General features: G+C 44.6%; 1 protein-coding gene across 1 annotated transcript in view; it reads left to right on the top strand.

The window, feature by feature from the left end:
* Positions 1-10,892, top strand: part of LOC149317853 (AP-2 complex subunit mu) — a 38,448-nt gene extending 27,556 nt beyond the window's left edge. Inside the window, exons 5-11 of the mRNA XM_089508560.1 lie at positions 2,114-2,249; positions 2,354-2,495; positions 5,696-5,815; positions 7,513-7,648; positions 8,621-8,718; positions 8,854-8,965; positions 9,773-10,892. Of these exons, the coding sequence (XP_089364686.1) occupies positions 2,114-2,249; positions 2,354-2,495; positions 5,696-5,815; positions 7,513-7,648; positions 8,621-8,718; positions 8,854-8,965; positions 9,773-9,907 (879 nt within the window). The 3' untranslated portion in view covers positions 9,908-10,892. The remainder of the gene's footprint in view (positions 1-2,113; positions 2,250-2,353; positions 2,496-5,695; positions 5,816-7,512; positions 7,649-8,620; positions 8,719-8,853; positions 8,966-9,772) is intronic.
* Positions 10,893-17,096: the final 6,204 nt, after the last annotated feature.

Below are 17,096 nucleotides of genomic sequence, written 5' to 3'. Positions count from 1 at the left end.
AGATGGCAGATCTAGGGAAGGAGAACTGAGTTGGGCACCTCCAAGCTGATGCAGATCAAGTAAATCTAGCAATTGGTAAAACGACTGTGCTTCAAATTCTCTTCATCTACACACTGTGTTCTAAAAAGGCACATGTAGTTTTCCTTTATGTTTAATATCAAGATGGTCTTGATCTGTTTTCTAATATTTATGAAAATACAATGAGTGGGATGTTGAAGAGTCGGTGGTCTGAAACAGACTGCAGAAATAATCCAGTTTGAGACTGCTTTCACTGCCCTGGCTCAGTGCTAGGGAATCCCGGGAATTGTAGTTTGTTTTGGCATCAGAAGTCTCTGACAGGGAAGGCTGTCTCACAGAACTACAATTCCTAGAATTCCCTAGCACTAAGCCAAGGCAGTTAAAGCCATCTCAAACTGGACTGACGTGTGTTTTGGACCAATAGCAACCTGTTATTTCTGGATAATGGGGAATGCCTGGGCTTTTTTATCTTTTGGCCAGGTTTCTTATAACAGCTAACACGGCAACTAAAAATGAGTATAGTCTTGTCCTGTGCAAAATAGGATAGAAATACCAATAATTGAGATTGTTGTTGATTTCCTACAGAAATTTCCCTCAGAATTCAGGCAGTGAATCTACTGCAAGTGTGCAGAAAACAAGATGTGGCTTTATCATGTTCATTTGAGTGTAACTTGGGCTCACAAGGGGCATAAGCCCTAGAATATGAGACCATTGCAATTAGTCATAATAAGTGCCTATAGAAACGGACAAAATTGTTGGCTGCAATCCTTTCTTCTGGTCTTCTGATACTCCAGGATACGAACGGAAGACCCAGCTGAAGGGAGTTAGTACTAAGAGTTGGAGGGCATGTTGCATCCTCTTCTTCATATTAAATAACGGATTAAACTGTGACCCAGAGGATTGATATCCCCTCCTCATAATGTGTAATTCCTCCAGAAAATATGGAATTCAAGGGTAGAAGCTTGAGGTAACCAGACATAGGCAGAGTATAGGTGATGAATATGCTTTCCAGTTCTTTGCATTTTGGAAAGCTGGCATGGTTTCATATTGTTAGTGAATGGGCTGAAGGCAGGAAGAGAGATCTGGACTGGGAGTTTGATGGCTAATAGTATCAACTAATAAACCTATCTGGTTTGGGATGACATGCTGCCCCTATGTTGTAAATTCAGGCCACACGTGAATGACTACAGGGTCCTGAGTTTCAGAACACTGTAAAATCAAAACATACTCATCTTCCATTTGAGGTGCTTTCATCAAGGAGAAGAAGCTTGCTTCAAACAGAGGCCTTATGCCAGGTTTAGTGAATTTAGATTACTTCTCTTCCTTGCTGATCAGTCTGCTTTCATTTAGTTCAGAAGAATGCCCTTTCCTTTAGGCTTATTAGTGGAACAGATGAGAAGCTTTTTAGTGCTTGAGATTGTCCCAAGCCTAACGCTCATCTTTCTTCCTCCTCCCCTTCTACTGACCTGCTTGCCTCCTAACCCTGTGTGTGCTGCACTTGCTGCTATACGTCTGTTTTCTCGCTTTCTGCGTGTGACTGGACCTGCCTATAGCACCAGGTAGGAGAACGTGCTGTCCCTCCCAACTAGTCCCCAGGGACCTAGCAAGTCCTTCATAAGAACACTGTTGTACAGGGTTTTGAAATGGGACCAGGTTGATTATTCTAATGCATGAATGGCATAATCCTTTGTGGGTGGGAAACAAATAACTGAGAGGTGGAAGCAAGGACCGGCATAACTGCATCTCCAAATAATTTCTTTCCTTTGTGCTGCTCCTGGTTTATGCCTGCCTCCAGGGCATTTGGGAAGACAGAATGTGCCTTTAATTACCGTATAACAAACATTGCCAGCCAGCGAGGTTGGAACTTTTGAAATCTTAAGCCCCCGATGTCTTTGTCATACAGGTTAATCACTTATCTAGTGGGAAGAGAATGTACTTTACACCGATAGCCACTTAGCCCTCTGTGGAGTTTGTGTAATAAATGGATTGCAGCAAATTGTTTTTGTAGTTGTTTTTAGTGCAATGCAGTCTTGATGAAGGTGCTCCTGACTTAGGGTCTTGAGAGTGTGTATCCTCCATCTCTTTCTTCCTTCAGACTAAAGAAGAACAGTCTCAGATTACTAGCCAGGTGACTGGTCAGATCGGTTGGAGGCGTGAAGGCATCAAATACCGTCGCAATGAACTCTTTCTGGATGTGCTGGAAAGTGTGAACTTGTTAATGTCACCACAAGGTAAGTGCAACAGAGTGCTTTCCCACATTACTAAATTTAAGGAAGCTAACACACACTCCCTGTAACTTCTCTGTGGTACACCACTTGTTCTTTCTTTCTTCCAGGTCAAGTGTTGAGCGCCCATGTCTCCGGCAGGGTAGTGATGAAGAGCTATCTCAGTGGGATGCCTGAGTGCAAGTTTGGCATGAACGACAAAATTGTAATTGAGAAACAAGGCAAAGGGACTGCAGATGAGACAGGGAAAAGGTAAGGGGGCAGATGGGCTGTAGGCTTCAGATCACATGGCAAGATGATGTGTAATTGTCAGCAACTTCTCTTTCGTCATCTCAACAAAATATAGGAAGATGCTCTTGCTTTCCTAGGAATAATTTGTTGTTGTTTTGCTGTCCTGCTGAGATAGGGAGCTCTCCAATTATAACCTTTTCTCTAGGGAAACGGGTGACTCATCTTGCTGCTGCCACCTTGAAGTCTCTTGAAGGACTGGAATGTGAAATGAAGGCATAGAAATCATTTTTCCCCAACTTAGTTACAAGCAGAGCTTCATTCTAGTTTGACTCATTATGCCCACATTGTTAACTCAGTTGATGAATGAGTTGTTATTTTCTAGTTCTTCATATAAACTGTGAGTCTGGAAAGCAAAAGAGCCATTATATTTCTTCCCATCTCCCTTGCCCCTAAACCAGGTTACATAGTCATTGTTATTGCTGCTGTGTGCTTTCAAGTTGATTCTGACTTATGGCAACCATAAGGTGAACCTATCATGGGGTTTTCTTAGCAATATTTGTTCAGAGGAAGTTTCCCATTGCCTGCCTCTGAGGCTGAGAACATGTGACTTGCCCAAGGTCACCCAGTGGGTTTCATGACTAAGCTGGCAATTGAACCTTGGTCTCTGGAGTCATAGTCCAACACTCAACTACTCTCAGATGTTCACATCTCAGCACAGTAGTCATTTATGGAATGAGGGATGGGGTGATATTATTATTATTATTATTATTATTATTATGATAATGATAATAATGATAATAATAACATTTTATTTCTATCTTGCTTTTTGCCAGGCAATCAAAGCGGCGTACAACAGGTTAAAATACATCCATATATACACAATACCCCCCCTTAAAACAAGGTTAAACAATGTAAGATTAAAAACTACATATTAAAACCGACTAAGCTAAATAAAAGTCATCACGGGCAGAGTTCACTGGATGGGAAGTCTTATTTGTGGCCGAGCATTTTATTCCGGGAAGGCCTGCCGGAAGAGATCCATCTTAATGGCCTTTTTAAAGCTCTCTAGATTGGTAATTTGACGGATCTCGTCCGGCAGGCCATTCCATAAGTTGGGAGCGGCTGCAGAGAATGTCCTCTGGGAGGTTGACGTCAACCTGGTCTTTAAGGGCTGTAATAGATTCCTCCCAGAGGACCTGAGTGTACAGGGCGGATTATATGGAAGCAGGCGATCCCTTAGATAGGTTGGGCCCAAGCCATGTAGGGCTTTAAAGGTGATAACCAACACCTTGTACTGTGCCCAGAAACTGATAGGCAGCCAGTGGAGTGACTTCAGTATTGGTGTTATATGGTCACTCCTTGCTGTTCCTGTGACCAACCTGGCTGCCATATTCTGTACCAGCTGGAGTTTGGTGAGGGGAATGGTGTCGCATTCAACATTTGTCTACTCCCCCTCCATATGCCAACTTCAAACGCAGTATAGCAGTGAGAGAGGCTATCGCAAATTCTCTACTTTGAAATTGAATGCTAGGTTATGCAGGTAGCCTTGAGGCCCTCCTTACTCCCTCCTAACCATCTTTTTTTACTGAATTCTTTTTTTTTCTTTTGTGTTCTGCTGACTCCAGTGAAGCAGGAAGGTAGATAACTTGCTTACTGCTGTATGCACGCACTCTTCTCCCCTTCCTCATCTATTTTGCTTGGTGTGACTTGTGCATGTGCCATCATCTTTAGACACTTCCACACAGGTCACGCCTGTGATTGAAGTCTGAGCTGCCACTTGCTTGTTCTTGGGAACAAAGCTTGTTTGAAGTGTTGCATTGCCATCCAGCTGGCACAGGGACATGCCTGAGTGAGCTGGGTGAGCTTCTTAAGGCTTCAGAGTAGGGGTGGCTACTACTGACAAAGGCTGTAGTTGGCTTCTTGCATTAGTTCAGTAGCGAGATGGTACAGGAACCTCTCACTCCTTTCAAGGTGCAATGCAAAAGGTAAAATATCTTAGGAGAGTCTAATATAAAGGTGGATATAAGTAGCATCTCATTTTAGTGATGACAAGCGGTGGAGATGTGTCTTTGGGTGAGGGAATCAAGGCCTCTCTTCAAACTCTGTTCTGAGAACCCAAGATGCTAGGCCTGGGGTCAGAACCAGCATTTGGCAAACACCAACTAGGTGTCTAATAATTGCTGAAATTTTGCTTCCCTGCCCCCTTGAAGTGACAGACCCATATTGTGTTGCAGGCACAGTTGTTAAAGCAGCAATTTCTGTACCTATGTGGGATGGTTTGAATTTCAAAGAGAAGAGTAGAACAGAAGTGCTTTCGTCTTGGGAGGGTGGGGGAAATACAAAATACACTGCCTAAGTAAAGCTTTACCAGACATTTTTTTAAAGATCACTTTTAATCTTTTAATCAGAGCATTCACCCAGCATCCCATTGAAACACAGCCTGATCCACATACTCACAAAGCAAGCATCTTCTTTTGCCTATTCTGTATCTTGGGCCTCACCTCAGTGCCCTGTTAAACTTGGTCATTATGCTGTATTTAGGCATGCTCTCCTTCAGTATTTCAGTGCCCAGGTCCTTTCCTTGCTGCCGATTCAGCACATACACTTGACAATAATTGAGGGGAGATTTTGGTGATGTTGGGTTGTTTCTGAACTTTCTCAGCACTGATAAATAACCAAGCTGGATGCTACAAGTGCCCTTAAAAGTTCAGGAGCAAAATATTGGTACCTCTTAGAGGTGACAGGTTGCAGCTACATAGACGTACAGAAGCCAGAAGCTAAAGAGTGTAAGAGTACTTATAGGAAGTTCTCCCTATAGCTTACCTGCGTGTCCTTTGAAAAGGAAGGTCTTGAATGGGGATAATTTGTTCTCCAGCCTCCCCAATGCAATGCTATAGTTGGAATAGAAGTGAACCTGTGTGCAGTCCCACCTCACCCCTGGTGTCTCATTTCAGTCTTGCTGGGAGTGGCGGGGGAGGGGGGGGAAGAGGCCTGTTGGTTGGAGGCAATTGACTGACTTACATAGTGGCAGGTCTTTGGCTTGCTCTTTCTCTCAGCCTCTGTTGCTTCATGACTTAGGCCTTGATGGCAGTGCACTCCTGGTAGACTAGTCTTGTTGCAACAGGGAGCCTGACACACTGCTGCACATGCTCACCTCTCTCTCAAAGGCAGCCTGGCAACCACTCCTGATCATGCTTTTTTTGTGTGTTTTTGTTCTATAGCGGGAAACAGTCAATTGCTATTGATGACTGCACCTTCCACCAATGCGTGAGGCTCAGCAAGTTTGACTCAGAGAGGAGTATTAGCTTCATACCCCCAGATGGAGAGTTTGAACTAATGAGGTATGGCGATTGGAAGCTTTTGGCTGTGGTAGGTGAGCTGTAGCAGGCTTTCCACGTCACACCAAGCATTATGTGCCTGCTCACTCTTACACTCAAGAGTAGGCAAGCTACGTTGTAATTTATGTAAATTACAATAACATCAGGGTGTTTGAAGCAGGCCAGCACAGTTATGCATAAAATGATAGAGAAGATGGTGTGTGGGTGGGTGAATGGGTGCCATCACAAAAATCATATCACTGAACATCATAGAACTGGCTTTTTCTGCGGAAGCTGTTCCAGCTCTAACCAGTTTGTAATATAAAGTAAGGAGCATGTTATTCACCAAAATGAAAGTAAGGAGCTGTGTAAACCAACACAGTAGTGTGTGTGTGGGTTGGGGGGGCTGTCCTTGAAAGATTAGGTGCTCAAGAGACAAAGTTGGCCATTTCACATAGCTGTTTCAGAGTTGTTTGGTATGATTGTATTCATCTTACTTCCTATAAGATGATATGTACAATGCCTACAACAGATTAATATTTATACCATATTTTCCGGCATGTAAGATGACTTTCTAACGTGGGAAAATCTTCTCAAAAGCCGGGGGTCATCTTATACACCGGGTGCAGAAACTTCCGAGCTGGACTGGTCACTGCATATGGTGGGGGGCCCCCTCAAAAACGACCGCGAAGCTCCGCTCTGGACCCCACAACAATCTCCAACTCACAGAATTCCATAGCAAAGAGCCAGACCTAGAGTTACCGCACTGCGAGACTGGGTTATTTCTCCAGTGTGGATGCAGTTACAGTTCTCCTCCTCCCCTTTCTCCCCCTGGATCCCATCCTCCATTTCATGCTCCTATGCTCCTCGGGTTCAGAGCAGCAGCGAAGGAATGCAAAGCTCGCAGCTGCACCATTTTGCAGGCAAAGCAATGCAAGGCAATGGGGAAAGAGGAGCCAAAGCCTCTCCAAATGGAACATGTGGGGCCAGGGCTGGAGGGGAGCCTCCTTTTTTTCCCTGCCAAGTCCTGGAAGGGGGATTAAAAAAAAGAGGCCTGGCTTTTTTTTTAAGTATCCTCTTCTGGCCCTTCTCTCACTCACTCATATAGAAGGAAAGCCAAGAGATAGGAAAGGAAGGGAAAGGGTGGACCTTTTATTTTTAAACCCCAGAGTGGGTTTTGTGGTGCTGCAAGGACCCACCTCAGTGACGCTAAATAGTAATGAGGATTTTGCATTAGAAAGGGAGGAAAGGGAGTGTGCTGAGGGGAAAAGACACCCCTCCCTGAGGCATCTCTTAGTCTTAACATGCGTTGGAAGAGGGGTAGTCTTATACGATGAGTATATCCTAAACTATATTTTAACTAGAAAAGTTGGGGGTCGTCTTATACGCCGGAAAATACGATAGTTACGATTGTATGTAGACGCAGCTTTATCCTTTCACCAAAATGCAAAACAAAACAAAAAATGCTAGAAATAGGTAGACAGTGGTCAGTAATGTCCCACTCTATGTTTACAGAGTAAGCACCCTGCTTATCCCCTGCATAGAGTATGAGAAAAATTTTAAGTGACATTAATTGGAGCAGTCAGTAGCATTACATCTGCAAAGAGCAGACAGTATTGCAGTTCCATTCATATTAGAAATGGGTGCCTCTGTTTCCCATAGTCTACTACTGGCATACTCCTCTCTCCATCCCATAAGGGGTATTCTTTCTTTTCCTCAAGGTATCGAACCACTAAGGACATTATCCTGCCTTTCCGAGTGATCCCATTGGTACGGGAAGTGGGTCGCACCAAACTGGAGGTGAAGGTGGTGATCAAGTCCAACTTCAAGCCTTCACTCTTGGCTCAGAAGATAGAGGTAAGACTGACATGGGCATGAGGTACATTCTAGACTTGGAGGAATGTTGGAGCAAGGTACAAGTCCTCTCCACTCAAAATTGCAACTGTGCAAATAGACACAGGGCCTCCATGTACGTAGCCTGTAAAATGAGTACCATCCCTGAGCTGCGTGTGGCCCTCGCAGACCTCCGAGCTCCTTCAGATTTTTAAGAATAAAATTCCAGTTTTGCATTGGGGGGCGGGGGGCTGGAGCCTGTTGGGTCCAGAGAGAGACCTCTTTTAAGCAAGAAGCAAACTAGTCTATTGTTGTTTACCCTCAAGTTTCCTTGGATTTATGGCAACTCTAAGGCCAACATATTATGGGATTATTTCTGATTTATTTCTTGGTTCAAAAAAGACTAATACTGGTCAAAAAATAACCTTAGAAGCAAAATATGGGGAAAAGGAACCTCTGTCCCTGTAGTATGGAGGGATTCATAGTTTTAAGAAGGGAGGAATGGCAGATTTAAGTCTTCCAAAGTGCTTTAGGAGGCCAGTTTGGCCCACAACCCCTAGCTGTAAAAGACATATGTGGGAAATTGTTGGGTGTGTAAGGTACTAGATACAATCTGCTTTGAAACATTTACTTTTCCTCCATCAGAGGTGGCATAATTCTCTCATGAAAACTTTGTTTTCAAACTTTATGACATTACTCATCTGTGGTCATGGCTAGAATTCTTGATAAAGCATTTCACAATGGAACATAAGGTCTGCTGATACTTTAGCGTGCTGAACTATTTGTGATCAGTTGAAAGACTCCTAAAAAGCTGAACAACTTCTCTCTTAATGGCACTGTTGTTGAATGCCTTGTAGCCACTCCTTCCTGAGTGTATAATTTTGCTTTCTGGTACTTGCTTACACAGCAGTGGTTAGCTTCTTTATTCTATAAGCCTTCTACTTTACCTTGCTGCCACACACAGCCAAATGGGATTCCAATTTTTTTTGTCTCCAGGTGCGAATCCCAACCCCTCTGAACACCAGTGGTGTACAAGTTATCTGCATGAAAGGGAAGGCAAAATACAAGGCTAGTGAGAACGCCATTGTTTGGAAGTAAGTGAGAACTTAAGGCACATTTCTTCACCTGCTTAGTGCAAGTCTTGTGCTCTCCTCCAGGTTGGGCTGCATATGAGTAGAATGCCTGAGTTGGGCTTTAGAGAACACTTTCCTTTCTCCTTGATTCCTTAGAATTAAGCGCATGGCTGGAATGAAGGAGTCCCAGATCAGTGCAGAGATTGAACTGCTTCCGACTAATGACAAGAAGAAATGGGCTCGGCCACCAATCTCCATGAACTTTGAGGTAGGAGCCCTATGTTGTGTTCAGGTGGCTACTTGGTACCATTTGGTTGCTGTCATTTAGGATTATCAAGTTCCAGCTCCAGGAAGGGCAAGAGATGGGGATTTGTAGCGTCACTGCAGAAATGACAGCAAGAATTTCTGGTATGTGTACCTTAAAAAAATGGGGGGGGGGGATGAGTGTGATCCTTGTATTGTACTGTATGCATCTCTGTGCCCACCCGACCCCAACTTCTGCTTCTCTCCTGGAGGCCTCTTCATCCTTTTTCCCATCAGGAGGCAGACCCAGGCGATCTCTTACAAACTGTTAGCCACCCTTTTTCCGAGGCAGATAGAAAACATTAGTGTAAGTGAGAGAAGCATAGACCGCATGGCATTGGTGTTAATGAAAACATTGCAGAGTTAATGTTGGAGAACTGAAGAAACTTTGGAGTTGTACTGAAAGCAGAATTTGCTCACTTCCGTTATGAGAAGGTTGTTTTCAAGATGAGGGTCAGCTGATTCATGCATCTTCTTACAGAGAAGTTTATTGGAACTGCTTTAGGCAGCACACCAGAACTGCAAATAACTAACATGCATGTTCTGAGTCTCTTTCCCATCTTCTGCTTCTTTGCAACAATTGTAGATACCTCACTGGAATTATCTGACAGCAGTCAGTAAATTGGGGCCTTCACTTAAATAAGGTTATAGTGAAATTTTGGAAGGTGCTGGAGTGGCGGGGGAATAGCTGGTAAAGCTGCTGCTTTGGCTTTTCCCATTAACTTTGTTGCAAAGGGCTTCCTTCCTCATCCTCATCCTTTATTTTGTGCAGGTCCCCTTTGCACCCTCTGGACTGAAGGTTCGCTACCTGAAAGTGTTTGAGCCAAAGCTGAACTACAGTGACCACGATGTGATCAAATGGGTGAGGTATATTGGCAGGAGTGGGATCTACGAGACGAGATGCTAGCCCTCCGCAGCCAACTGGCTCCCTCTTTTCCCAGCCTCCCTTGGTCTCAAAGTACAATTGAAAATCATTTCTTTGGCCCCTCCTCTGTGCAGAGGCTGGATGCTGGACTCCTGCAGCTCCTCTCTGAAAAAAGGACACTGGTGTCTGGTTTGGTTTCAGTTACTTATTGGAGTTGCAGCTGAAGCCAGGTGCCTCGCTTCTGTTCCAGGGTATAAAAGGGCCAGTCTAACCATCATCCCCTTTGTGGTCATTCTAGGGAACATCCACCATGTGATAAACCCCCTCTTCTGTTGTCACTACTTGCATCATATCCTAGTATTTTTGGAAGTTCTTGTGCACACGTACTAGTAGAATAGGCCTCAGAACCATAGACTGGACAAACCCTGAGTTAATTCTGGCTCTCGAACATGCTGTTGCTGTTGTGATTGTTGCTGTGCAGCAAGAGTGGGGCTGGCCATTCTCCCTCCTCCACAGCCCCCGCTTCTCTTTGTTTTCTTCTGCAGTGTCCTTAACATGGAGCCCTACTCTAGGAAGGTTAGTGACCAAAAGGGCTGAGGGTTGGCATCCCTTGGTGGGAAGAGGGTAGCACAACATTTCACAGCATTAGATATAGAGGGCCTGGTCCTTTGAGCACTGATCACAGCTGACAAAGCCAGCGCCTTCTTCTGCCTCCCCCTCTGCCCCCAGTCAAACCAAACCTGACAGCCGCTTGAAGGTGGACTGACTTTGTCAGTGGGCTGTACAGGATTTATTGTCTAGTTTAGAATTGGCCAGTAAATCATTTCTCTGTCCCATATTCTTTTCTCCTTCTCTTTCCCCTTTCTTTTGCCTGGTCACACTTAACGCTTTGTTCTACCAAAAGCTTTTGAATGGATCAGTAGAAATGCTGTTGTAGCCCACAGTCCTTTGCCTCTTATATTGTGGTCTCCCATTTTGTACACTTGTGATTTGTCCAGTTCTAAACCCAATAAACTATGTAGAACCAGCTGGGTTGTGAGTGGTGTTTTTAACAAAGGGGTCCTCAGCCAGAGGCTTCGCTGGGTTGTTTCCACTTCATATTTAAGCTGAAAATGGACCATACCCCACACACCTGGCATGAGATAACCAGATGGTGGTCTGGTGCCAACAATGAAACCATGTTTCTTCACTGTGAACATCACTTTGGTAACATATAATTGGATAGCCACACTGCCACCCAGAGACTCTATCGATGTTTATAACATTGGCTACATACATACCTGCCACTGAAGAGCAAGCATGGTGTAGTGGTTTGAACATTGGACTACAACTCGGGAGACCAGGGTTCAAATCCCCACTTGGCCAGAGAAGCCCACTGGATGGTCTTGTGCAAGTCATATTCTCTCAGTCTAAGAGGAAGACAAAGGCAATCCTCCTTGGAACAAAACTTGTCAAGAAAACTTTGCTATAGTCCCTTTAGGATTGGTGTAAATTGGAAACAGCTTGAAGGCACACAACAACATTTATGCAACTCCTTTTATTAGCCCCCTCATTTAAAGGGCACGTGTTTTTCTACCAGAACATTAGAATCATAGAGTTGGAAGAGATCACAAGGGCCATCCAGTCCAACTCCCCTCTGCCATGCAGGAACTCTCAGTCAAAGCATCCCCTTTGACAGATGGCCATCCAGCATCTGTTTAAAGACCTCCAAAGGTCTCTTTTCCTGTAGCTTGCATCCATTGCTCCACTGTGTCCTATTCTCTGGAGCAGCATAAAACAAGCCTGCTCCCTCCTCAATGTGACATCCCTTCAAGTATTTAAACAGGGCTATCATATCACCTTTTAACCTTCTCTTCTCCAGGCTAAATATCCCCAGCTTCCTAAGTCGTTCCTCACAGGACATGATTTCCAGACCCTTCACCATTTTGGTGCCCCTCCTTTGGACATGCTCCAGTTTATCAACAACCTTTTAAAATTGTGCCCAGAACTGGACACAATATTCCAGGTGGGGCCTGACCAGAGTAGAATAGAGTGGCATTATTACTTCCCTTGATCTAGACACTATACTTCTATTGATACAGCCTAGAATCACATTGGCCTTGTTAGCTGCTGCATCGCACTGTTCACTCATGTTCAACTTGTGGTCTACTTGGACTCCTAGATCTCTTTCACACGTATAAATCTTAAGTCAGGTGTCCCCATACTATATCTGCCTTTCATTTTTCTGCCCTAAGTGCAGTACCTTACATTTCTCTGTGTTGAATGAGGAATGTCTTAGGAAGTTCTTAGAAAGAACATCTTGACAGTAAGAGCTGTTCAGCAGTGGAAAACACTGCCTTGGAGGGTGGAGGAGGAGTCTCCTTTGGAGGCTGGATGGCCATTTGTCAGGAGTGCTTGGGATTGTGCATTCCTGCATGGTAGAGGACTGGACCTGGTGGCCCTTGAGGTCTCTTCCAACTCTCATTCTGTGATTTGGGAAATGCCACATTCCACCCCAAGTTTGTACCCACTGGCTGCACTTGGTTCTTCCAGCTGGAAATTTTCCTGGGGCTAGCAGTGGTCCATGGAGCACTGCTCTGAGTAGCAGTTTTCTGGCGTTCAGGTGTCTTCGGCTGAACCTTAGATTAAAAAAAAACCTTCCCCTGCCATGTATCTGTATGGTTGGACATCACTGGCTTTGTGGGCAAGAAACATTTCAGTATTTTTCTTCCCCATCTCACTGAAGAAGCCCCATACTTTCCAGGCACAGAATTCAAAATGCACAAAGATACATTTTTTGGTGTGCAGGTTCAAGGTACTTTACAGCAGCCGTTGTTGAAGTAGAAGCCTGAGATCAAGAGAGAATGGATTACTGCCTAACTTGAAGTCCAAGCATGGCAGGTGCTTCACCCCCAGTGACTGAACCTTCTTCCTTCACCTTTCTTTACTACTTTTTCATTTATGGATGGATAATATCAACTGGGTCAGAAATGCAAATACAGACCTGCTGGGTAACTTGTTTCTCTTTACAGTCGAAATGTGAGCACAGATCCGTATATCAAGGTAAGTCAGACTTCATGCTCTCCATAGGAAAGCACCTTGCATTATTCTCCAGTTAGGAGATCATACACATCTTCCAAACTCAGGTGGTGACAGAGATGTTTCTTGGTTTTCCTGAGAGCAGCGACTTGATTAGCCTAAAAGGGGGTGAATTAGGAATGGCAACACAGTGGAGGGAGAAAAAGGCAGATTATTGAATCATAGAGTTAGAAGAGACCTCAAGGGCCATCCAGTCCAACTCCCTTCTGCCATGCAGGAACAAAGCATCCCCAACAGATGGTCATCCAGCCTCTGCTTAAAGACCTCTAAAGAAGGAGACTCCATTACACTCCATTGAGGGAGTGTGTTCCACTGTTGAACAGCCCTTACTGTCAGAAAGTTCCTCCTAATGTTGAGCTGGAATCTCTTTTCCTGGAGCTTGCATCTATTGCTCCAGGTCCTAGTCTCTGGAGCAGCAGAAAACAAGCTTGCTCCAGCCTCAGTATCACATCCCTTCAAGTATTTAAACAGGGCTATCATATCATATCACCTCTTAACCTTCTCTTCTCCAGGCTAAACATCCCCAGTTCCCTCAGTCGTTCCTTGTAGGGCATGGCTTCCAGACCCTTCACCATTTTAGTGGCCCTCCTTTGGACACATGGCTCCAGTTTCCTTTTTGAATTGTGGTGCCCAGAACTGTACACAATATTCCAGGTGGGGCCTGACCAGAGCAGAATAGAGTGGCACTATGACTTCCCTTGATCTAGACCAGGGGTGGGCAACCTGCGGCCCGCGGGCCGGATGCGGCCCGGCAAGGCCTTGGGTCCGGCCCCAGCCCGGTCCTGCCGCCGGGGCCTTTGGCCTCTCGCGCACAGGGGCAAGGGGGGCAATTGTCTATAGACGCCTCAGAAACATGCATTTATATTAACATTTTTTAAAAAATCAGCAAATTTTTTTACGTGTCCTCCACTTTTTTTAAAAAAAGGGTCCACCATTTGAAAATGTTGTCCTACATTTGTCCCGGTTTATTTATTTATTTAAATTGATTTAAAATTATTTAATTATTTATTTTTTGGCTTCGGCCCCCCAGTTGTCTGAGGGACAGCAACCCGGCCCCCGGCTCAAAAAGGTTGCCTACCCCTGATCTAGACACTATACTTCTATTGATGCAGCCTAAATTTGCATTGGCCTTTTTAGCTGCCGCATCACACTGTTGACTCATGTCCAACTTGTGGTCTACTTGGACTTCTAGATCCCTTTCTCACATAAAAGCCTCATTTAGCCAGGTGTCTCCCATAATCCTATATCTGTGCATTTCATTTTTCTGACCTAAGTGCAGTACCATACATTTCTCCGTGTTGAATTTCATTTTGTTAGCTTTGGCCCAGCTTTCTAGTCTGTTCCGTTCATTTTGAATTTTGATCCTGTCCTCTGGGGTATTAGCTACTCCTCCTAGTTTAGTGTCATCTGTAGATTTGATAAGTATGCCCTTGGTTCCTTCATCCAAGTCATTGATAAAGATGTTGAATAGCACTGGCCCCAGGACAGAGCCCCACTGAACACCACACTGGTCACTTCTCTCCAGGATGAAAGGGAGCCATTGCTGAGCACTGTTTGGGTTCGGCTGGTCAACCAATTACTAATCTACCTAACAGTTGAATTGTCTAGCTCACATTTTACTAGCTTGTTTGTTTCACTAGCTCTGAGCCAAAACTAATTCTGTCTGTCTTGGTTCCTCACTACTCAGCTTGTATGTTATAGCTGGAAGTTATCCTCGGCAAATGTGCAAGGCTAAAGCTACAGCCTTCTGTCACCTTTGTGATACGAGTGTTGAGAGTGAAACCTTGAAACAGGTCTTAACAGCATTCCTGTGAGTGCTGTGATTTCCCAGAGATTAAACTGCTTTGGATCAAATTGGCCACAAGATTTAGTATTTTTTCAACTTCACTTTGAATGTAGGACAAGAGCTTTCCAGTCATAAGAGCTAGATCCTTGGTCCTAGACCCTACCAACAAACAATACCCTAAACCCTCCAAGCGTGTGCAACCAAATTATACTTCTGCTTCAGAGCCAGAATTTGTTTCCACTGACTAGCAAGAATATACAGAGTTCCTTTTACTTTTGTACACAGCAAGCAGCAATGTGTTCATAGGTTTTTGTGGTTTTTTGGGGCTGTGTGGGCATGTTCTAGAAGAGTTTATTCCTGACGTTTCGCCTGCCTCTGTGGCTGGCACCTTCAGAGGTGTGTTCCTCCAACAAAAGTATTGAGGGAAGGGCTAATGGCACATGCACCATTGTTCATCAGAAATATGCGGCTCCTGTGGATCTTGTTTTCAAAAATTAAACATTGCTGCCTATCTCCTATGGCAAACCTCAGTTTTCCAAGCAAGGAGTTCAGGCTGAGAGAGCTTATTGCATCCTTTCTCTTCCAAAGAAAGGTACTTGGGATTTTGCTCCCTTTCCTCCAGCTTCAGTTGTGTATTTCTCCTGTGTGCCACATGGCCCCTGACATTCCCTTGCAGGTTTATGTTCCAGCCAACCAATTTACAAAGAAGGCCTCCTTGGGGGTGGTTTTAAAAAAATGAATCCCCGTGGAATGTGCATTGTTGACAAACAGTGGAGCTTGCTGAATTAAAGGTAATTTGGAAAAGGAACATTTTCATGGCAAGAAAGGGAGGGCAGGGCTGCAAAGATTTTTTAATGGTGGCAGAGGAGCGTCAAGAAGAAGATAACACAACTGGCCCTCCAGATTTGCTGCTTTGACTTTTATGGATGAGATTATTGGTGATTTAATCAATAAGTTATCTTTAGGAATGTCTAGGTCCTCCAGTGCAACTCTGCCAGAATATGACATAGAGTCATACTGCAGTTTGAAATGCCCATTTCAAACTGGCTTCAGGGTGGTATACGAAGTTGAGACTGCCATGGTCGCCTTAGTCGATGATCTCCATCTGGGCATTGACAGGGGAAGTGTGGCCATGCTGGTGCTCTTGGATCTCTCAGCGGCCTTCGATGCCATTGACCACAGTATCCTTCTGGAACGCCTGAGGGAGATAGGCATTGGGGGCACTGCTTTGCAGTGGTTCCGTTCCTACCTCTCGGTCAGATTCCAAATGGTGAGGCTGGGAGACAGCTGCTCTCATAAAAGAGAGATGACATCTGGCATCCCTCAGGGCGCCATTTTGTCCCCCATGCTGTTTAACATTAACATGAAGCCGCTGGGAGAGCTCATCCGGAGGCATGGGGCGAGGTGTTGTCAGTATACTGATGACGCCCAGATCTACCTCTTTATGACTCCAACTCTTTCAGTGACCAAGGATGGCATCTCTCCTCTAAATGCCTGTCTTAAGTCGGTAATGGGCTGGATGAAGGGAAACAACTCAAGCAGAATCCAGAAAAAACGGAGGTACTACTACTACTAATAATAATACTGTTTATTTATAGCCTGCTTTTCCAAAAGAGATCAAAGCGGGTTACAACAAGGATATAAAACATTATACAATTCGAACAACAGTATATAAACATCATAAAAACATTCCAAAATTAAAAACACAATAAAAACACAGAGAATAAAAACCATGGCCAAAAGACAGAACTAGCAGGAAAGCAGCATATATGATGGGGAACAGATGTCAAGACACATGGGGGAAAGCCTGTTGGAAGAGATAGGTCTTAAGTTTCTTCCTAAACAGGTCAAGGGAGGTAACAGAGCGGAGCTCGTCGGGAAGATAGGTACTTCAGGCCCGGGGATGGAGATTTGTCAACCAGTCCTAGACGGGGTCACACTTCCCCTAAAGGATGAAGTTTGCAGTTTGGGAGTACTCCTGGATCTGTCTCAACAGTTGTTGTCTTAAGTGGATGCGATGGCCAGGACTGCTTGGTACCAACTTAGGTTGATACATCAACTGTGCCCTTTCTTGGACCAAAGGGATCTTGAAGCAGTGGTACTTGCACTGGTAACCTCTCATCTTGATTTCTATAACATGCTCTACATGGGGCTACCTTTGTACCAAGTTCGGAAGCTTCAAATGGTGGAAAATGTGGCAGCCAGATTGGTCACTGGAACATCTAGGACTGACCATATAACACCAGTGCTGAAATCTCTTCGTTGGCTGCCGATTAGCTTCTGGGCGCAGTGCAAAGTGTTGGTCATTATCTTTAAAGCCCTACATGGCTTGGGTCTGAGTTACTTGAGGGAACGCTTCTTCCTACA

This window comes from Sceloporus occidentalis, unplaced genomic scaffold, assembly GCF_023333645.1.
Source record: "Sceloporus occidentalis isolate IW3139 unplaced genomic scaffold, rSceOcc1.0.p SCAF_2, whole genome shotgun sequence".
NCBI classification, from domain to species: domain Eukaryota; kingdom Metazoa; phylum Chordata; class Lepidosauria; order Squamata; family Phrynosomatidae; genus Sceloporus; species Sceloporus occidentalis.
The sequence above is the reverse complement of the archived record's forward strand: the minus strand, read 5'-3'. Positions and strand labels throughout refer to the sequence as shown.